Source organism: Microtus ochrogaster, chromosome 2 (genome assembly GCF_000317375.1).
Source record: "Microtus ochrogaster isolate Prairie Vole_2 chromosome 2, MicOch1.0, whole genome shotgun sequence".
Taxonomy (NCBI): Eukaryota; Metazoa; Chordata; class Mammalia; order Rodentia; family Cricetidae; genus Microtus; species Microtus ochrogaster.
The window spans coordinates 57,159,384-57,182,300 of record NC_022010.1 but is presented as its reverse complement, the minus strand read 5'-3'; the positions used below and the strand labels follow the sequence as shown (position 1 = coordinate 57,182,300).

The 22,917-nt window shown below is 42.7% G+C and overlaps 1 protein-coding gene across 1 annotated transcript in view; it reads left to right on the top strand.

The window, feature by feature from the left end:
- Window positions 1-21,859, top strand: part of Nectin3 (nectin cell adhesion molecule 3) — a 137,399-nt gene extending 115,540 nt beyond the window's left edge. The window contains exon 8 of the mRNA XM_026786162.1: window positions 21,565-21,859. Coding sequence (XP_026641963.1) covers window positions 21,565-21,789 — 225 coding nt within the window. The 3' untranslated portion in view covers window positions 21,790-21,859. The remainder of the gene's footprint in view (window positions 1-21,564) is intronic.
- Window positions 21,860-22,917: the final 1,058 nt, after the last annotated feature.

The window sequence follows — 22,917 nt, the reverse complement described above, 5'->3', positions numbered from 1 at the left end:
TAGCTCTTGTAGACCAGGCTGGTCTCGAACTCACAGAGATCCGCCTGCCTCTGCCTCCCAAGTGCTGGGATTAAAGGCGTGCGCCACCACCGCCCGGCACGGATGGTCTTCTTAATTGCAGAAAGGCGTATGGATATTGACAGCTCCCCATTGCCAGATCACCAATTGGAGATTTCCTACACGGGCATATAGAGACTGAGACTTGAGCATGCTGTGACTAATTGTGAAGCAGCTCTGTGACTTCTTTCCTGGCTAAAGGAAAAGCAGAGCCTTTACTAACATGCCAAAAAATGTCCTGACACAGATGTCCCCTGCTGTGATCCAACAGGCTTCCAGGATTTTCCAGGAATGGCCCTTTGTTCCAAAATCAGCCTGCTTATCCCCATAGGAGCCTCTCAGACCGGGCCCCACTACAGTGGGTTCAACCCCCAGAGTCTGCACCCTTTGCCCTACTCCAAACATCAGGGCTTGAGATGGGAGTGCGAAGATGGGGACTGAAGGAAAATGGCCTCATGCGTCAGCCCATCTTCCGCACATTTCAGCATCTCCTGTGTGCTGCAGTTAGATGTGAGAAATGGTGCCACTGTACCCTTCTCTGCTGTGAATACAAAGAACACCCCACTCTTGCTAGGCAGTGGTGGTGCACATCTCTAATCCCAGCACTCAGGAGGCAAAGGCAGGCAAATATCTGAGTTCAAGGCCAGCCTGGTCTACAGAGTGAGTTCCAGGACAGGCTCCAAAACAGCAGAGAAACCCTGTCTTGAAGGAAAAAAAAGTGATGATGATGATGATGATAAACCCTGTCTCAAAAAATGAAAAGGAAGAGGAAGAAGAAGAAGAGAAAGAGGAAGAAGGAGGAGGAGGAGGAGGAGGATCCCTATCTCTTTAGTTGCCCATTTCTAAAAAGGCAGTGTGATGTCATCAGGAGAGCAAGGCAGTGCTGCTTTGCTGTGTAGAGAGGATTACAGAACAGGATAGCAAGATATCATTCATCAAAGGCCAGGAATGAAGCAGCTGGGCTGCTGCTCACCAGTGCACGTGGTATGCAGTGGAGTATTTGAGGAGGAAAAGGCAGGGTTCCTAAGCCAGCTCCAGGAGGCCTTCTCTATATATTCTCAGAATATGCATGTTGTGTTTGCAGACTGCAAACAACATAAAAGCATCTGGGGTGTAGGGTGTACAGGTGCCTAATATTTATTAGGCATCTTTAACTGTGCATCTTAAGACAGGAAGTAGTATCAGGCAACCAATCTAATGCATGTATCACTGCTGCAGCTGCAACATGCTTAGCTTATCACAATTGGGCCAAATAGTCCAATATGTCTCTGTCTCCATCAGCTGTTGAATATGGGTCACTCTGGGAGACAAAGCTGTTGTCTACAACTGTGGAAGCACTCGCAAGGCTGGCGGCCGGCGTTGCAAGCCTTCCCTTGGTGGAGGAGGCCTATGGTGCTTCATGTCTGCCTTACGTGCTTAACAATGACATTCATTTTGGGAATCTACTTGAGGGCAGCTTCTTCATGGTTTCCATGAGACCACATTTCTGCAGCTGGCTTTCAGACAATTTCTAAATGTCATCTTATGTTAAATATCCAGTGAATCTCATACTTTTGGACCTACTTTCACTTTCTTCACTATAAAAGAACCCCTATGTGTGACTCAACATTGTGACACACGTGGGGCCATGCCAGAGGGCTGTGTGTTCTCTAAGTACTCAGGTTGTGTTTGCTGAAGGCTTACAAAAGGAAAAATTAAATCGACACACAGGAAGTGTCCATTTAAGATAGACAGTACCAAGATGCTTTGTGTGTCTCCAAAAAGTTAGTTGATCTCTTAAGCCATGCTGGTGATGCAGACTTGCTCTTTGCTGCTGGCAGGTTGGCTATTGACTGGCAGCAATAGTTTGGAAGCCGTGCTGAAAGCAGGAGTCCATACTGCTAGCCACGTTCATGACGCCTGTCCCCTGTGACCATCCTTTCATGTGCCTATTCAAGGCTTATTGGTTAATGCCCACCAGGTGTGCTTCAGCCTGCTCAGTCATCCCACCCAAGTGATTGCATTCTGCTTCTTCAATTAGATGGGTTCTTACGAGTGGATGTTACATGATAATACATCCTCATCCTTTGGACTCATTCACATATACCCATGAGAGACTCCCTTGTCCTAAATGTTCCATTTCTTTTCCCTTTCAGCCATTCACTACTTCCGATGAGTCCTACCCCTCTCTTGCACAAGTACAGTTGCACCACTATTTATGCATTTAACCATGCATAGCTCCTGAAGCTGGACTCTATTTTATGCTGTTGTAACACACCTGAGACTGAGTAAGTTAAAAAGAGCCGTCATTTATTCGTTAGACATTCTGAAGTCTAAAGTCAAGAACTAAAGGACAAACATCTGCCAATTGCACCATCTTATAGACGAAACCAATGGCTTGAGAGAGCTAGAAGGGGGCAGACTGGAATTTTATGTAAGACAGTCTACCTACTCACCGTGTCCAGTCCCACCTCTTCATACTATTACATTGCCCATTGAATTTCAGTGTGAGGTATGGAGGGACAGGTGTGCAGCTCATAGAACCTCCCTAAACTAAGTTCCTGTTGTAAGCAGTTGTAAAAGAACCCCCCATATGACCACAGTGTTGATCTGAGAGAAAGGCACAAGTGTAGCAGTGGCACAAAAGTGTGGGCTGTGCGCAGTATGGACTGTGTGCCTTCAAGTCCTGCTCCTACTTGATCACAATGTCTTATCTCATGAAAATGGCCTCCTGTTGGCCATCCTTGGTGAGTTCGGAGAGGACTGAGCATGCAATGAGAATGCCTGGTTGTTATGCCAGGTGTCCCCAGATGAGCTATGCCATCTTTGCAGAGCCAAGTAGTGTTGGGCACCATGAGGCCTGGGCATGAGGCACAGTGTAACTTCCTGAGCCTATCTTGAGTTTGGTGAGGCCTAGTGTAACTTCCTAAGCCTGGCTCAAGCTTGAAGACCTGCCTCTGGCTGTAGGACATAGACCCGCCTCTACCCAGCCACTGCTAGGGTGGTAGAATATTATTGTCTCTTATTCCTACTCCACCTCAGCCCATCCCAAGCTTCTCCACCCGCACTATAACCCTGTATGGGTTCCTGCCTGATACCACTAAACGAGATCCTGTTTCGATAGACTCCCAACTCAGTGGGTGTGTTTCTCCCCAGTGGCCAGAGGGGAGGGCTGGGTTGTTTGACACCCACCATTTCACTCAGCCCCAGGGAGAGTCTGGTGGGTCGGGCTCTATGCCTGCTCTTTCTGCCAGAGAACCCAGCAAAGTAGCATGTTAGGAATAGCTTTTTTAAAGTCGTAGTTATAAATGGAAAAGTCTTACCCTTGTCCTGGCCTTCAGTGCCTATGCTATGATTTCCACACTAAACCTACTGTGAGGTTCACAAAGCATTTTTCCTACCATGGGGTTAGCCTGGGTGTGTTATGTAGATCATTTTCCTCCCAGGAGTCTCACTCAAAGATGAAAACCTTCTTGTGAGCACAAATATGCACCACAGTAGCATCTCCAGGTGTGGAAACTCTATCTGAAGAACATGAAGAGAAGACCCAGGCCTTTTATTTCATTTCTCCATGGTAAAAGGTGAAGATAAATAAAAAATTGATATATAGCTACTTTCAACAACTAGAGTTTTAAACAATTTACTGACATTTAAAATAAACTTTGAATTTCTTTTTCTTTCTTCCTTCTTTTTTTTTGGAAGCCAGGATTTTTCTATGTAGATCTGGCTGTCCTAGAGTCACTATGTAGCTCAGGCTGGCCTTGAACTCACAAAGATATGTCCGCTTCTGCCTCCTGGGTGCTGAGATTAAAGGTGTGTGCTACTACACCAGGCTGAGCTTGGAATTTCACTTCTTCGAATTATTGTAGAATTTATCTCTGGAATTCATATTACTTGACAAGGCCTATAGACTTCCAATCATTTCTTGCTTGGACAGCTCCATAAAATATATTAGATAAATGTGATTCTCTGTTCATGTTCCAAATGTTTTGGGTCTACATGTTCACAAACACATGCACACATACATACATACATATAGAATTCATCTATGGGGCTTCCTGGAATGTTAATATTTCAGGACTAAAACCCTGGTAACAAACCAAGTCCAGTGTCCACTGTGCAATACCCAGGAGCCTGCAGCAGGGACCCGCCTCTCCCTAATTAGAGCCCATAGTTCCTTCTTGTCTGAAAACTTGAAATCTCTCTCTAAAGACATAACTAAAAATTTCCCTCATTTATTCTGACTTCTAGATATATAGGTAGGATTGAAGAATAATCAGTAGAGACATATTGATCTTGGTAGGAGAGTAGCAGAATTCTATGCCAAAGAACTTGTGAGTCCAGCTAATACATACTGGTTAACACCAGGAAAAACAGAAGTACCAGGTTTGGCTTGGCACATGGAGTTGTATGATGACCTGGCATGAGAAAGACTTCATTGACTTTCATACATTTTCCAGAACTAATGGGATTTACACTCAACCACGTAATGGGCTCAACTCCAGTCACTGTTAAAGATGGTACCTCTTTTAGATCTGGGTAATTAGGTTACAGGTCTGGATAGTACATATGACTATTGATTTGAGCATGTATTATATTCTTTCCTGTTTAGAAAATATTGGACAGTACAAATTCATGTGGAGTAAATTTTGATATATATTTAGTCTTTAGAATACATGTGTGCGTGTGTGTGTGTGTGTGTGTGTGTGTGTGTGCATGCACGCACATGCATACACAGGCCCACACACATTTATCAAGACACTCTGGGATTAAAGAGGTTTGAGATTTGGGTTTTTCAGATACGTCTTTCCAGATGTCTCTGTCAGGGTTCTTGACCTTAACCAGGTTCCTTCCCTTCTATGGCTGCAACAGTCCATGTCAATCATTAGACTGTCACTTTGTGCCAATAGGTACCTGGTCCCATCAACTCTTTGGTGCTGGGGGATTTAGATAGGTTTTACTGTAATACAGGTTGTCCTGCAATTTTCCTATATAGCTCAAGCTGTCCCTAAATTTCTAACAGTTCTCTTACACAGCCTCCCAAATGCCAAGAATCATAGGCATGAGCTACCATGCCCAACTTTCAATGTTCCATCTTTTATGAGTTGGGTGCTTTCTAGGGTCATTCCTAAACAAGCTTTCAAGATAGGTTCTACAGAAGGCATGTGGAGTAGAATTTAGAATGGTGTCTACCAGGGTGGAATTAAAAAACACAAAATGTCTGGTCCATTCAGCTATCCCAATATTGGAGTGACACGGTTGGACTTTCTTATCTCTGCTTCCCTCAGTCTTTGGATGCCTACTACCCCTGAAAAGGGCATATCCTTGGGAGAGGTGACCCTCTGCAATGGGTCAGCCAGGGAGGATGGGACCTGGAAGTTGGTCCTGTCCTGAAAGGGGAATGGGAGTGTATTTTCTCATCTTCCACAACCGGATAGGAACTGGAGGAATCTGGAGTTGCTTGCATTCTTGTGATTATCAACTGCTTTACAAGCCAAAAACATTCTGTACATGACAACATAATATTTATGTTTTCTCTATATATTTTTGCCACTCAATGATAGAGACCTCATATATATATTTCTTCATCTCAAGGGAAATTTGCTCTGTTTCTTTCTGGAGTTTTTCCTGGAATTTAAATCTGTTGTTCTAAAATAGTTTGAATAGGAGTGAATTCTGTCCAAGCTAAAGAAGATACCCCAGAATGAAAGTTTTTTGAAGTAATAAGACAGATATGGAAAGAGAGAGAAAGAAAGAGAGAGGGGGGAGAGGGAGGGAGGGAGGGAGGGAAAGAGAGAGAGAGAGACAGACAGACAGACAGACAGACAGACAGACCATGAAGGTTATAGAGCAGTTACCAAGTTCCTTATATTTCCATCCCTGAAGCAGCTCTGTGGTGAACATGTGGGAACACAGGGCCTAGTTTGGCAGGTGTCTGAGGAACATGATACCCACTTGGTTCTTTGTGAGACTTTGCGCCTTTGTCACAACTCTAAAATTAAAGAGGTAAGCAGAAGAGGACAACTCAAGAAGAGCTGTGGGTATCTAGCTCTCCTGGAAGAAACCCAGCAAGACTTTAGATGGGAAGACAACAGTGATGCTCTAATGTCGTCTCTGGGCTAATATCTAAGTGTGTTCTACCTGTCGCTTGTCTGAAAGCATGCACCTCCTTTGTTCCCCACTCAGGAACTCTAGGGACACTGTTTCTTTTTGTGTCTTCAGGCCATCTGGACCCCTTATCGCCAGATGGATGCTGATGGCAGGGTAAGCATTTTCTTCAAAGCTGTCTTCCTGCACCTTGTTATCCATCTGAGGTCATGAGCGGGCGCACCCTCCTCCACACCCATCCTGTTTGCTTTTTCATTCATTAATCTGATCTCATTTCTTGTTCCAAGCATGTTATTTATAGCATCACTTTAGGAACAATAACCCACCCTATTACTGTTTTCCTTTCTCCACAGGACTTTTCTTCTCACATTCATTTGCTTTTCCTTCACATCATTTCCCTTGTATTGTGTTCCTTCACATGGCTTTGCATGAGTTCCTTGGGATTTCTCCTTTAAAGCAATGGTTTGCAGTATTTTTCATAGAAATCTCAAAATGCCACTTTAAAACTGAGCTCTTGAAGGACTGTAGCATACCAATGTTAGAATTCTGGCTAAATTAAAACAACTCTCTTGCAGTGATCATCAAACATAATTAAAAATAGAAGGAGAAAAACGTGCATTTCTCAACCTCATTGGAAATAAATAGGAAAAGGATGTTGAGGTTTATTCATGCAGAGGGCTATTTAATGAGTCTGATTTATGTTTACTTAGTTCCAAGATGATTCTTCTTCATAAAACCATGACCTCATCAGCTGGTGTTTAAGACATGTGAAATGACTGCAGGGGTTTGCTGAGAGGCTTTGACTTTCTTCCGTTCATCCAGCTAATCATCCAAAGGCCCCAGTGTAAATAGCAGTCTCTCTGTGGTTTTGCCCTTTTCTCCATCCTTCCAGCTTCTCTCCACTGTCGTCTTTATCACATCTTCCTTTGTTTTTGTGATATTCGCTCACCCATGCAGTCATTGAAGAAATGCTCTCTTCAAAGCTCTGTTCCAGATTCTCGAGAACATGCAAATAAACAGAGCAAATAATTGTTCCCACTCATGGACACAGTTGGAGGGAAAAAGAGAATGAACATTTCAAATAATATGCTAGAATAATACCAATGCATGAACACTAAAAGAAGAAAGGTTGCTATTTTTACTTTGCTAATTCAACCTGCCCAGGAGCATGGAGATCTTTCCATTTTCTGGTGTCCTCTTCGGTTTCTTTCTTCAGAGTTTTAAAGTTCTTGTCATACAGGTCTTTCACTTGTTTGGTTAGAGTTACCCCCAAGATATTTTATATTATTTGTGGCTATTGTGAAGTGTGATGTTTCTCTGATTTCTTTCTCAGCCCATTTATCATCATCTATAAAGAGAAGGGCTACTGATTTTTTTTTTTAGTTTATCTTGTATCCTGCTACATTACTAAAGCTGTTTATGTGTTGTAAGAGTTCTCTTGTAGAATTTTGGGGATCACTTATGTATACTGTCATATCATCAGAGAATAGTGAGAGTTTGACTTCTTTTCTGATTTGTATCCCTTGATCTCCAACTGAGAAACTTCTGTAAAGCAAAGGGCACAGTCAACAAGATAAAACTGCAGCCTACAGAATGGGAAAAGATCTTTACCAACCCCATATTGGACAGAGGACTGATCTCCAAAATACATAAAGAACTTAAGAAACTTGACATCAAAAGAAAATCCAATAAAAATATGGGTTACAGACTTAATCAGAGAACTCTCAGCAGAGGAATCTCAAATGGCTGAAAGAATGAAATGCTCAGCATCCTTAGCCATCAGAGAAATGCAAATCAAAATAATCCTGAGATTCCATCTGTCAGAATGGCCAAGATCAAAACCACCAATGACAGCTTATGCTGGAGAGAATTTGGGGTAAGGAGAACACCCTCCATTGCTGATAGGAGTGCAAACTTGCACAGCCACTTTGGAAGTCAGTAGGGCAATTTCTCAGAAAATTAGGAAACAATCTACCTCAAGACCCAGCAAAGCCACTTTGGGGTATATACCCAAAGGATGTCAATCATACCACAAGGACATGTGTTCAACTATGTTCATAGCACCATTATTCGTAATAGCCAGAACCTAGAAACAACCTAGATGCCCCTCAACCAAAGAATGCATAAGGAAAATGAGGTACATTTTCACAATGGAGTATTACACAGTAGTAAAAAATAATGACATCAAGGAAAATAAATGGATCAAGAAAAAAACATATTGAGTGAGGTAACCCAGGAAGAAAGACAAATACAATATGTACTCATTTTAAGTAGTTTTTAGACATAAAGCAAAAGAAAAACTTGCCAATAGTCCACAACCCCAGAGAACCTAGCAAAGAGGACCCTAAGAGAGACATACATGGATCTATTATGTAAGAAGAAGAAAAAGACAAGAAATCCTGAATAAATTGGGAGTTTGGGGGTCACACGAGGAAGTGGAAGGGGAAAGGGGAAAATTGGAGAGGAGTGGAGAAAATATATAGTGCAATAAAAAACAATTAAAAAATGAGATTTCATTAAATTTTTCCAAGGAACTTCAAAGGAAAAGAAGAAGAAAGAGAGCAGAAATTGTTGATGGGTAGAAGACTCATATCTTCAAATACATGACCAGGAAAAGCAACTTATGGCTTGAATCTGAAATGTCTTCCAAAGGCTCATGGTTTGAATGCTTGACCTCCAACTTGTGGTATGATTTTGAAGTCTACAAAGCCTTTAGAGCAGTGATTCTCAACTACTAATGCTGTGACCCTTTAATACAGTTCCTCAAGTTGTGGTGGCCCCCAACCATCAAATTATTTTCTTTGCTATTTCATAACAGTAATTTTGCTACTCTATGAATTGCAATATAAATATCTGATATGCAGGCTATCTAAGAAGCAACCACTGCAAAACAATCAATCCCAAGGACTCATGACCCACAGGTTAAGAATCACTGCTTTAATTCCGTTCCTCATGCTGTGGTACCCTAACCATAAAATTATTATTTTGCTGCCTTACAACTACCTCAAGACCATTCGCTGTTGTTATGAAATGTAATGTAAATATATGATGTGCTGATAATCTCAAGTGACCAATTTGAAAGGGGTCTTGCCCCACAGGTTGAAAACTGTGGATTTAGAAGGTGGGGGCTATCTGTGATTGGCTGAAGTAGACCACTGGGTGGGCCTTTGAAGGTTATACTCACTTCTGCCTTTGCTGTGCTGCTCTGCTGCCTGGCCTGTGGTCATGATGTAAACAAACCACTGCCTTATGGTCAGAGACCCTCTTGGTTGTGTTATAGTAAGAGCAGCGGTGTGCCACTCTGTAGTAATAGGAGCGGCAGGGCTGCGTCCCCAGCACCTGGCCACCCACACAGCTAGCTTACCCGAAATAATTACACAGAAACTGTATTCTTTTAAACACCGCTTGGCCCATTATATCTAGCCTCTTCTCGGCTAACTCTCGCACCTGGACTATCCCATTTCTAATAATCTATGTAGCCCACAAGCTGGCTTACCAGGAATGATCTTAACCTGCATCTGCCTGGAGTGGGAGAGTCATGGCGACTCCTGACTCAGCTTCTTTCTCCCAGCCTTCTGTTCTGTTTACTCCTCCCACCTATGTTTTAACCTATCAGGGCCAAGCAGTTTCTTTATTGCTTAACCAATGAAATCAACAGATTGATATATGACACTCCCACATCACGGTTGCCTTGCATGGATGTTTCCCATGCCCAGGATTGACGGCACTGACTGAAATGCCAAGCCAGCGTAAACCACTCCTCTCTTACTTGACTTCTGCCTGCTATTTCATGACAGGGAGAAGAAAAGCAGTTGCTATTGGTTTGGTAGAGGAAATTTCAGGGCTGCACAATGCTCAGGTTGTGACATGATTGTATCTGGCTGATTTTAACATGTTTATAATGCAAATTCAGAGAAAAATTTTGAGCCGAATGACATGAAAAAATGGATGGTTTTTAAACATTTTATTTCTTTTAGTGTGCATGTGTGTGTCTGCGATGGCTATGTCATGTGGGTGCATGTAAACCACAGCACACAGCATGCTTGTGGAAGTCAGAGGACTGCTTAGAAGACGCAGTTCTCTCCTTCTACCACTGGGTCCTGGGAATCAAACTTAAGTCGGCAGCCTTGGAAGCAAGCACTCTTACCAGCTGAGCCATCTCACTGGCCTGAAATAAGCAGTGTGGGGAGTCAAGGAACTTTAAACTTCTTCAAAGTTTTAACAAGTTAACCACTGTAGACAAAACCATGGCAGTTGCTAAAGGCATTCCCGTTACTGCATACTTTGCACTGAGGTAACAGGAAACCTGTCTAGAACCCAAGACCCTGACCCACTGAATGCTCTAGGGTGTGAAAATACTAAGTTATATGGAAAATGTTCCTTTAAAAAGATTGTATATGAAAATGGTAGAATCATAGGGGATTTTCTGCTCCAAAATGACTGTTTATGGAAATGATTTTCTGGATTCAGTCACCCTTGTCCTCAGAAGATGCTGTAGCCAAGGAAACCTGGCCACATTTCAAGAAACAGATCATCCATGTTATTCTGATTCTGTAACCATGCAGAATGCAAGAGCTTTAGGGTCATGAATGCTTGCACCTAGGTTCCAGAAGAAGCCAGTAAGGCCAAGCAGTACTTCATAGGCTTTCATTGGCTGCAGGGAAGCTGTGAGAATTTAATGTCTGAAGAGATGGAATTGAAACCTAAGCTACTGTTGAGACACAAGGGTGCTGGAGAGGCCACAACACATCACCAAGGAAATCTTCAGGAGCCAAATGGAGCGAATCTAAAGAAGAAAGTGTATGTACTACTAAAGGCAAAGCCATAGGGACAGGGCTGCCCCAACCTGAACCTGTTGGATCTCATGTCATGCTACCTCATGGGATGGATGTCAGATAAGGATCTATGAGACTTAAATTTTGGCCCTGATCTACTGTAAATAACCTGGTCCAATCTGTCCTTTCTGTATCTTCATTCTTTCCTTTGGAATGGGAATGCTTATTCTCGAATTATGCATTGGAGTTATTTAGCTCAGTGTGTGTGTGTGTGTGGTGTGTGTGTGTGTGTGTGTGTGTGTGTGTGTGTGCGTGTGTGTGTTTTACATGCTCACAGCTAGTAATTTGCCTTGGGCCTCATAAGTGAGTCTAAACTTTTGAACAATGCTGAGTCTTTAGACCAAGGGAACTTCTGAAGTTAGATCGGGTGCATTTTTCCTTGTGAACTAGCCACCTGCCTTTGGGATCCATGGGTGGAATGCCTTGGTTTGACTCAGAGATGTCCCCCACAGGCTCACATTTTGAGTCTTTGGTCTGCAGCGTGTCTTGTGACTTTCAAGCTTTGTGAGTATTTAGGACGTGAGGCCTGCCTGGGTGGCTGAAGTAGCAGACTAGGAGTGGTCCTGCTGCCTGTTCTGCTCTCTGCTTCTTGGTCTGTGGTTATGATGTAAACAAGTCACTGCCTTGTGCTTTGCTGCCACGGGAATTCTTCCAAGTTGCCTTCCCCACTGAACCATACTCTCTAAGACCTTGAGACAAAATAAACCTTGCCCCCTTGAATCCGTTCTGTCAGGTATTTTGCCACAGTAGTGAGAAAAGAATAGTAAGTCCCATTGAGAAAATAATACCTTTAAGAAGACCTGAAAAAAGAAAGGGTCGCACATTAAGGGGAAGAATTATCTAATCACAAAAAGCAGGTATATAGGTTAGCAGTCCTGTGTCAAGACTGTACCAATCATATTTGAAGAGTAGCTGTGAGTGAGGGATATAGCAGTTAAAGATGATGCCTGAGAAGGAATTTAAGGCACACAGAGTCACAGACAGCAGCAGAATACCCAATGAGAGAAACAATTCACACATTTACCTGAGAACTTATAGATCATAGTGAGAGCAGGTAAATTTAAGATTATTTTAGAGTCACACTGTCCATGTTCTGATCCAGTTTGTGTTCTTTGTGACTGGACACAGCTGGTTTCCTATGCCACTCTCTTACTCAATTTGTAAACATGTTGTAAGGGGCCATTTGTTGATTCCCACTGCTCAGCTCTGAAATAATCACACAGAAATTATATTAATTAAAACACTGCTTGGCCCATTAGCTCTAACTTCTTATTGGCTAACTCTTACATCTCAATTTAACCCATCTCCATTAATCTGTGCATCACCACAAGGTCACGGCCTACCAGTGAAGTTTCAGCATGTTTGTCTCCGGTGGTGGTTCCATGGCTTCTCCCTGACTCTGCCCTCTTTCTCCCAGCATTCAGTTTAGTTTTCCCTGCCTAGCTAAGTTCTGCCTTACTATAGGTCTTAATGAGTTTCTTTATTAACCAATGGTATTCACAGAACACAGAGGGAAATCCCACATCATAAACACTCCCTCCTCACTAAACCTTGTCTTTTTCTTTTTCCAGTCCTCTAACCCTTTGTAGCTGGTGTTCCTCCTTCCTGCTCTGATCTGAGAGATTGCAGCCCAAGCTGTCTATTCTCGCTGTTTATGAGACCATCTTCCTTGATGCACACACAGTACCTGCCACCCATTCTCCAACAAGAGGCCGTACTCTCCTCCCTGCCTGATCTTCTCATCCTACATTTTTCTTCTTTACTTTCATTTTAGCACCACTATCCTCTGCCTATCTCTCAAAGCCCATACCACATCCACTGACTTGTTACTTTACACTATTTTGGTTTATTTTCTAATTTATGTTTTGCTGCCTTACTAAGTCCATAAGCTCCACAGTGACAGATAGAATAAAGTCTACTTGTGTAACTTATATCCCTCCAGCACAGAGAAGGCAAACAATGTATGTCTGTCAAATACTTGCTGGACTGACAGAGTCTAAAAAGGGGGTTTAAGGTTGACTTGGGAAAATGAAGGAAATGAGAGTATAGTGTTACAAGTATGCATGAAGATGCCTTGATAAAACCCACTATTTTGTATGCTCACATAAAAAATTAATACATTAAGTTAGTCTTTGCATGATGATCTGGCCAGCTCTCTTGACCAGGTAAAAGACATGCTGGCGAACATGATGGTGCCAAGCAACACCTGTAACCCCGTATTCATGATTACCCTCCCAGGAACAAAGTTACTGATGGGGTCACAAGCATGTGTGCCTGCTTCCAGAACTGTGATGATGGTATCTCACACACCTCACCTATATAATCCATCTTCCCCAGCACACAAAATTCACTCCTTAGGCCGGGCAATGGTGGCGCACGCCTTTAATTCCAGCACTCAGGAGGCAGAGGTAGGCAGATCTCTGTGAGTTCGAGACCAGCCTGGTCTACAGAGCTAGTTCCAGGACAGGCTCCAAAGCCACAGAGAAACCCTGTCTCGAAAAAAAATTCACTCCTTAGGCACCAGCTGCCATCTCTCATGCAACCCACCATCTCTCCCTCCCACTCTGCCCTCTTCTCCTCCCCCTGCATTCTGTGGATTATTTACAATCCTCACTTTTCAAGACAGGTCTCATTCAAACTTTCTGAGCTGCACATTTATACAGGCTTTAGGTTTTTCCTACCAGCTGTGGACATTTTTTTTTTTTGCAAGCTCTACATTACCAACTAATTGAAATGACTGCTTGGTTCCATCTCTCTTATTAAAGACAGATTAAGGAAATCACTTCAGTACCTCAGCCATTTTAAAGCCATATTTAGTCTCATGCTCTTGCTTTACTAGCAGCCTTAAAAAGAAACTGTGTCCCTACGAGCCTTTCCCCTGCTTCCTAGTCTATTTATGATATCAAAAACACATTTAAATTTGGTGGCTCATTTCATTTCCTCCTTGAATGAATGCAATTTATTTTCATTTCCTACTGGACTTCTTGGCATACATTTTTTAATTTACCTTTATCTATATGTAATTTGTGATCTGTCATTTGAAGTGTTTAGTTCTTAATGATCTTGAATAGGAAGAAGGAAATGTAATGCTATGAATTTCATTTGGGGTTTGTGTTCTTCAGATCTGTCTTCCTGTTTGCTCTGATCATTTTCTGGGCTCCTTATTGGTCAGTACCATGGATTAACTATCACACACTCACTTGTGATCAGGTTCAATGACCAATCACAAGCCTTCCCAGAAGAATGTGTGTCATTGGTGAAGGGGGAGGTGTCACATTGTAGGAAGAGGGCCCGCTTGTTTGTCCCGGCCACACAGCTAGCTTAGCTCCACACAGAAACTGTATTAATTAAATTGACGCTTGGCCCATTAGCTCTAAATTCTCATTGGCTAACTCTTACATCCTAATTTAACCCATTTCTATTAATCTGTATATCACCACATGGTCGTGGCCTACCAGCAAAGTTTCAGCAAAGTCTATCTTCAGTGGTGGATCCATGACATCTCTCTTTCCACCTTCTTTCTCCCAGCATTCAGTCCAGTTTTCCCACCTACCTAAGCTCTGCCCTATCAACAGGCCAAGGTGTAGAGAGAGCCCGCCTTTTGGGGGTGGGACGGCCTCTGGCAAATGTTTATAAATTGGGGGGCACAGACACTGGGGCCCCCTTCCTGTTTCCTGTTTCTGGGCATTGCTGGAACTCCGGTTGCGTGAGTGTGCTATTTACATTAAAGTTGTGTAAGCTTATACCAATTTGTCTGTATTAATCCGATCCGCCTTCACCAAGGCAGTTTTTTTTTTTATTCATTAACCAATAAAAACAACACATAGACAGAAGGACCTCCCATACCATCACATGCCTTAAGAATATTATTTTTCAGCCTAGACTCTACAAATGAATTTCAGTATCTGACTTTATGTTTAGATGCTTTGGGCCTAAGGCCTCATTCAAAAATTTGTGCTGGTCCTGAGTATATTCCAAGTTTTGCCCTTGTGTATTTATTTCCTGGCCCATAGCTAAGAGCTCAGGGCTACCTTCTTCATATAGAGACCCTGATCTAGCCTCGTGTTTGTGCGACAGTATATTTAGCTCTTTGTGTCTAATTAAGGACCAGAGACAACTAACAAGGATCACTCCAGGAAATTCTCCATGCCAAATGGAGACTTGGAGAAGTGGCGCCACCCTGTGCCCTGGATGGCTCACGCTGCCTTCTTACTTGAACATCTGTCCACATCTGCTTCTCAACAGGATGCCTCACCATGGAGCGTCTGACCTGGTTCTCTTCTAGCAAGCATCTCATTCACACACCTGTTGTAGGAGGGCTTTTACTTTTTTTTTTTCCTGTTCAATTTATCCTGCTTTCTTTCATTAAGAATATCCTCAGCCGGGCGGTGGTGGCACACACCTTTAATCCCAGCACTCGGGAGGCAGAGGCAGGCAGATCTCTGGGAGTTCGAAGCCAGCCTGGTCTACAAGAGCTAGTTCCGGGACAGGCACCAAAGCTACAGAGAAACCCTGTCTCGAAAAAAAAAATCCTCAGTAAACCAAAGCGTTATAGGGTTTGTCTGAATCTCATCCATTTCCTAAGATGCTGTTCTGTCAGTGCCATCTCAGTGTCCCAAGTCCCCCTGCCAAAACACCGTTCTGACCTTTGCCTGTTTCCTGCCATGGTGTTTGGTCTTTGATTCTGCAAAGGCCACCCTCCAGGCTTCTTATATTTCTCCTGAAACTTGCATCCATTTTTATTACCATAATATGGCACTGTCCGTGAGTGTTAAGAAAAGCTTTCTGTGTTGATGTCCATGGTTTATATTGCCACAAGAGACCATGCTGAGGTCCATGGAGTGTACTGACCCCAGAGGATATATGGACGTCTGTAGGCAAGCTCTTTCTCTGTCCTGCTAGCCATCTCCCAAATAATGACAAGGAGACTTCTCATTAATTATGAAAGCTTGGCCTTTAGCCTATACTTGTCCCACTAATTTGTATAACTTAATTTAACCTGTTTCTATTAATCTGTTTTGTCTCAGTGCTTTTTACCTTTATTTCATCCTGTATGTCTTGCTTTCCTGTTTCCTCTATGTCTATCTGTCCATGGCATTACCTCAGCATCCCCCTTTCTCTTTGTGTGTCTAGATTCCTCTTCCTACTTACTCTTTCTGTCCTGATGTCCCACCTATACCTCCTGCCTAGTATTGGCCATTTAGGTGCTTTATTAGACCTTAGGCAGGCAAAGCAAAACAGCAATACCTCATTATACAATTAAACACATGGAACACATCTTTAAATAGTTAAGCTAATATTCCACAACAGGTGCCTGTGGTCAGTGCTCCAGCTGACACTAAAGGACAAGGATGTTTCTTCTAAAGTGGTTTCACTGACTGCAGACTCACAGCTGAGAAAGACATAGATGACTTCCATAACAACCTCTTTCTCTCCCTCCCTTCCCCCAAAAGAAGTAACAGTCTAGACAGGAAGCCATCAAAGAAAACTCTTAAAAATTGTGATAAGGATGCTGAAGTGTAGCTCTCCACAACTGGTGGCTTCTGGCAGGGGTGCGAGTGGGGAAGGACTCAGGTTTCTTTAAGGGACTGGCCACTGGGAATGTGACCAAGCTTTAATACGTATATGAGCAACACAAATTGGACTTGCCTTTTTTTTCTCCTTTTTTTTTTTAATGAACGGGAAGTCACAAGGGTGGTCAGATGGACCTGGGAGAGCTGAGAACTGAACTGAGTATGATCGTGGTCATTATGTGAATTCCCAAATAGTCAATAAAAATATTATGTTAGAAAAATGAATAGATAAATAAATAATAAGAAAGACCCTCTGGAGATGATTAGAAGAGTCTATACTCTCAGTATACAGACTGTCTGTTCTACAAAAAATAAACATTAGCAACTATGAATCTTTAAAGAGCAATAAAGCAATCATTTTAATACTAAGAGTGATTTTTCATTTTAAGTTACACTATTCAGCTTTGAAAACAAGATAATCAAGTCTTTCATATTCTGCTCTTAGAAGTAGGAAACAAGTACATAACATATTTTTGTGCTAATTTTTGATGTGGGATTCCCCTCTGTGAATACCATTGGTTAATAAAGGAACTACATTGGGCTTATAGCAGAGCTATAGGGGAATAGAGGTAGGTGGGGAAAACTAAACTGAATGCTGGGAGAAGGATGGCAGAGTCAGAGAGAAGCCATGGAGCCACCACTGGAGACAGAGGACAGACGTGTTGAAACTTTGCTGGTAGGCCACAACCTTGTGGTGACACACAGATTAATGGATATGGGTTAAATTGAGATATAAGAGTTAGCCAATAAGAAGTTAGAGCTAATGGGCCAAACAGTGATTTAAATAATATCGTTTCTGTGTGATTATTTCAGGGCTAAGAAGCCGGGAACCAACAAGTGGCCTCCTCCAACAAAATTTTAATTTAGTTCTTGAAAATTCCATATATTCATATGATACATTTTGTTTATACCCTCCCCTCATTCCTCCCTAACTGTTTATGACTGCCCCTCACATCCCTTCTCAAATTCATGTCTTCTTCATTTTTTTTTTAAATAACCCATGGAGTCCAATTAGAACTGCTCATATGTGTATGGGCAATTCCTGAAGAAAATTGGCTCTTCCTCCTCACAGATCTTTGATCTCCTACAGCTCCTCAATTAAGGCCTCTTGAGCTTCTCTCCAGTTATGCTGGAATTTTAGCAGGCTTATCTTATTCTGGTCTTGTGACAGCCACCACAGCTGCTGGACGCTTATGACTGTTACCGCCCTGACATAGTACTGATCACATGCTGGCAGCGGCCCTCTCTGGCTTCTGATTCTTAGACTCTTTGAACCCCATCTTCTGCAATGTCCCCTGAGTGTTCAGTTCTGAGTGCTCATCACCACTCTCTGCACGGAGACCAGTCTTGAGGCTCTGTGAACCACTGTCTGCTGAAGGAGGAAGCATCTATGAAGAGGGCTGAGAACTACGCTAGTCTATGGACCTAAAGAAAGTATTTATTAGACAGTTTGATATTGTGTCTGTATTTGACAAAAATAGTGGCAGTTCCTCCGCTGGGGCCTATAACCTTCCCAGCTACTTATTCTCATCCAGGTTTAAAGGAGGCTCATTCATTGTAACTCAGTAATGTTCCATTTAACAATATGCCTTATGGATATAGTAAACTAATCAGACAGGGACACATGGATGAAGATATTTATTTAACTTTTCTACAGTGCCCTTCTGTACTATAGGAGACTGGTTCCCTGAGAACTGTGGGTACCAAAATCTACCAGATGCTCAAGCCCTGGCAGTAAAATATCCTGTAATTGCATTTGCATAATACAATCACATCTTCCCATATGCTTGCCAACATCTCTGAATTATTTTAAATCTAACACAATATAAGTGCTGGGTCAATTGCTATTATGGTGCAGAATCTATGGAATAATGACAAGGAAACAGTGTCTGGACATGTTCTGCACAAATATGTTTTCCCCAAATGGTTTTGATCTGTAGTCGGTTGAATCTGTGGTGTGTAAGCAATAAGTGAGGAAGGCCAGTTGTATTTAAAAGAGCAAACACAGGGAGACAAAATGTCACCAATATCAGAAAGCTAATATATAATAATAACATTTGCTGTGTCACATCAGAGAGCTGTTGAAATACTTTTAAAAAATATTTTAATGTGGGAAAATAATACATTGTTAAGTGGACACAGTAAAATTCAAAATACTGTATTCTGTGATGTTATGTGCCTGTGTCATGATGTGTTCATGTGTTTGCCGTGTGTGTGTGTGTGTGTGTGTGTGTGTGTGTGTGTGTTGTAAATAAGGGCAGGGTAAAGCAGCTAAAACATGAACAACACTAACTGCATTTTGGAGCTATAATAGATTTTCATTGTATTTTGTTCCTGTGTTTTTTTCATATTTTCCATGGTAAGCATATATTGCTTTTATAGTCTCAAAAATGTCATTAAAAACCTGAAAGTAGATAGGCTGGAGTTCAGTGTTTTTCAGATGCTGGCTCTGATGGGGGAAGGAAAGAGAGGAAGAATTGAATACAAAAGCATATCTGCCTTTCGCATAGCTTTCCTGTTATACGGCTCCCGCTCATGGGAGAGAGCGCCTTCCTGCTTCCTGGCGTGTTAGCGTCAGTCTTACTTCCTCATGCTCAATCATAATACGGTAAGTCGTCTTTGCTGAGATAAACCCCATACAACAAAACTATCGGAAATACCAGAGTGGCCAGCTCTCATCCTCCTGTCGTAGTTCCATAGGTGGGTGAGCAGTGAAGCCCACTGCGCATGCCTCCTGAGAAGTGCATTCAAGGGAGCAGAGTGAGGCACCTCTCTTTGGAGGGATTGCAAAGAACACTAGAGATGCTTGCTGGAAATTTCAGAGCAATTGTGAACTCTGAGAACATGGAGTGTCTTCAGACTGTTTCAACATCGTTTTTACATGCTTTTAGTAACTTCCTAGAGAAGTTGCCCCGAAGCCTTTTGTGCGAGGGAGAGAATGACGGCTGAGTGTAAAAGTCAGGCCGGCAAGAAAGAAAGAGGCAAACCTCAGCCGCCTTCCTGGGCTGAACCACATGTGGTTTTGGTTCTCAGAGTCGCAGTGCAGCTGTGCAGTGAGCCATTGCCTCTGGATTCTCCCTTCCAAGGAACCCTCCCCACTGAAGGCGTGTGGACAGCTTTCCTAGTCCTTGTCAACCTTCCAAAGACTCCTTGTGGGCAAGGGATGTTCTGGCCTGGCTTTGCTGGCTTCTCTTCCCTCCTCATCAGCACCGAGTGCCCTAGCTCTGACTTAAGCATTCCTGACTGTTAAGGCTGTATTTTCCTAACCTCAAACCCTAGAGCATGTGGGAGGACACTTTCTCTCAATTTGTCCCCCCCCCCAAAAAAAAAGTCTTTGCAATTTAAAAATTAGATCATATTTAGTTATATTTAGTAAGGGAAAAGTTGTGTGAAGTCAAGACTTTGCGGTCCATCTGGTTTCATGGTCGCTGTACTTGGGCTGAGGATCCCTGTGATGCCCTGAAGATTAGGCCAGGGCTTCCTGGGATTCCCCTGCAAGCCACTCTCGTGATTCCAGCTTAAACTTGGCAGCGTTTCCAGCCTGGCAGATGTTTCCTTTGCAGCTCCTTCCCAGTGGGATCCAAGCACATAATCGCTTAGCCACTTATGAGCCCACAGCTCAGCAGCTTCCCAGCTCCGAGCCTCCTCCCAAGGGTGCTACGCTGCTCCTCGTCGTCTCAGCTTTTTAAAGACTCTGTATATTGGATGAGCACTTAAAATGTACGTCCTTCTCTCTCCTGTTTTCAGTGTAAGTTTCATATTTTCCAAAGGTCAGCCAAAGACAGAGGCAGTTTATCTCAAATTAAATACTGCTTGTCTGAACAAGTATTTAAATAGCCATTTCCAATCAAGGAGTGAGCAGGGACTGAGGAACTTTGAGGGTCTTCAAAGTCTGAGATGCTCTCTCTGGGTATGACAGGCACTTTTCAGTGTAAGATCAGTGTTGTAGTAATAGGAGTGGCGGGCTACGTTCCTGGCACCCGGCCGCCTGTACGGCTAGCTTTATATCCCAAATAATTACACGGAAACTGTATTCTTTTAAACACTGCCTGGCCCATTAGTTCCAGCCTCTTATTGGCTAGCTCTTACATATCGATCTAACCCATTTCTAATATCCCTGTAACACCATGAGGTGTCTTACCAGGGAAGATCTTAACCTGCGTCTGTGTCCCGTAGGAGAATCATGGCGATTCCTTGACTCAGCTTTTTTCTCCCAGCATTCTGTTCTGTTTACTCCGCCTACCTAATTTTATGTCCTATTAAAGGGCCAAGGCAGTTTCTTTATTTAACCAATGAAACATCAGATAGAAAGGTGACCCTCCTCCATCACAGTGTAACCTCTGAGATCTCAGACTGAAGTTCATCTCTGTTTACCATGAATATCACTTCAGTTCAAATACCTTGAGAATATTCTTGTGTGACCCCAAAGCTTAAACAGGGTGAGAATGCAGGCCTTTTCCTTAGAGAGAAAGGCATTTCAGACTGGTCTTTCAAGTAACTTGTTATCACTGGGCATCTATGATGTGTCCGGCCTTTGACACTGTAAATTGTGTGTGTGTGTGTGTGTGTGTGTGTGTGTGTGTGTGCGTGTGCGTGCGCGTGCGTGCGCGCGCGCGCGTGCGTGCACGCCCTCATGTGTGTGTACTCATGTGTGTTTTTGTGTGTGTCTGGGTGATGACGTGACCTGGGTAGTGTGAAAAATTTGTGTTTTCTGCCTAGAAAGGCTTAGGAAGAGCACTGAGCCCAGTGGGGCGAAGCAGCAAAGCCACCTTCCCCTCTGCAAAGGCAGATGCTGTGATCACACAGGGGTTAAGAGGTGTCTCCTTAATATCATCAAACGTTCTGTTTCATAAAATGGAAATTCAAAAGGACGATTGGTGTTTTTGATCTACTGAGGCAGACTGCTTTAAAGTATTGCAATGGACTCATCATTAAACAGAAGTAGGAGTATCTTCACTTGCTTCCATTTCCCAGGAAGGTCTAGACAAATCTGTTTCTTTTCTGCTCTACAGCTCCAGAAGTGGGAAGAGCTTGCCCTACAGAATTTCAAGGAAGAAAGTCCCCTAGAGAACAAGAAGGACCTTAGGAAAAAGGAACGACTATATTTCAGACATCCCATGGAACTTCTGTGTCTGTGCTATGTAGCAATTTCCTTGGAAATACAATATTCCATCCTGGAGAAAAGCTTGTTAAGTTCAGGGGAAGCAAGCAGTTCAAATGTTTCAGGAAGTCCCTGAAACTTATAGGATTTGCCAGGCCCTTCTCTCCTCAAATTTTAAATCCATGCCATAATGTCTGCTGGAAGCCACTCTCAGAAAAGTAGAGCCACCTAAGCTACCTAGAGAAGATACTCTCCAGTCTGTTTGCCTGCGAGCACCTTATGCCATAAGCTCTGGGTTTCGGCTTTCCTGAACAAACGTTCATGCTGGGGTAGGCTTTTGGTGATGTGACTGTATTTCTGCTTCTGTTTACCTGTATGTCATACTCCTTTAAATAACTTCAATAAAACTTATTGGTTTTCTGAGTTGGACTTTCATAGCATCTTTTTTTTTTTACTCTGTCATTGGTTCCCTGTCTGGTGCTGATTAGATGTTTGTTTATGTCTCTCACATGATAGCCTGCTCCTCTTTCTTAGGAGGGACTCACCAAGCCCACTGTGCCCTTCACCTAAAACAGTTAGTGGAAGAAGCTGATGAAGCAAGAAGAGAGGCACAGAATTACCTAGGCGTTATCAAAGGTAGATAGTAAAAAAGAAGTTATTTTGTTAGCTGATTGGTGGGGAAAATGAAGAAGATACAATGTTTCAAAGTAACCAACTTGTGATAGATGTATCCCAGTGGTAAGTAAGGCCTCAAGTAACACAGAGCAATAATGATACTGAGCTGACCCTGGTCAGTGCTGCCTTATCTTGTGCTGCTCTGGAAGCTTTCAATGTTTATCAACTCATCTGGTTTTAGTGCGGAGATTAACTGACCATGGGGTGCCCAGCCCATAACCAAAGGACCAGGAAGTCTGCTGTGAGATTTTGTCTCCTAGAAAAGACAGGGTAGCTTCACACATGATGCTTGTTAAGTATAGCTGCCTAAACAGACCCTCACAACAGCAAGAAACATGGTAAGTAGGTGGGGTCTATGGAAGGGAAAATCTCACTGAATATCCCTAAACAAAGAACTACAGGCAGCTAAGTACTGCTGAGAGAAGTAAAATTGGTCTTCCCTAGGAATAGGCCTCTTAATTGGCTGGCCAATTCCAAGTGGTTTTCTCTGAAATCATATACACACAACTAACACTAAATGGACTTAAAAGGTTGTATTTATGTATTTACACATGTATATATGTATATGTATACGTATATATATATATTC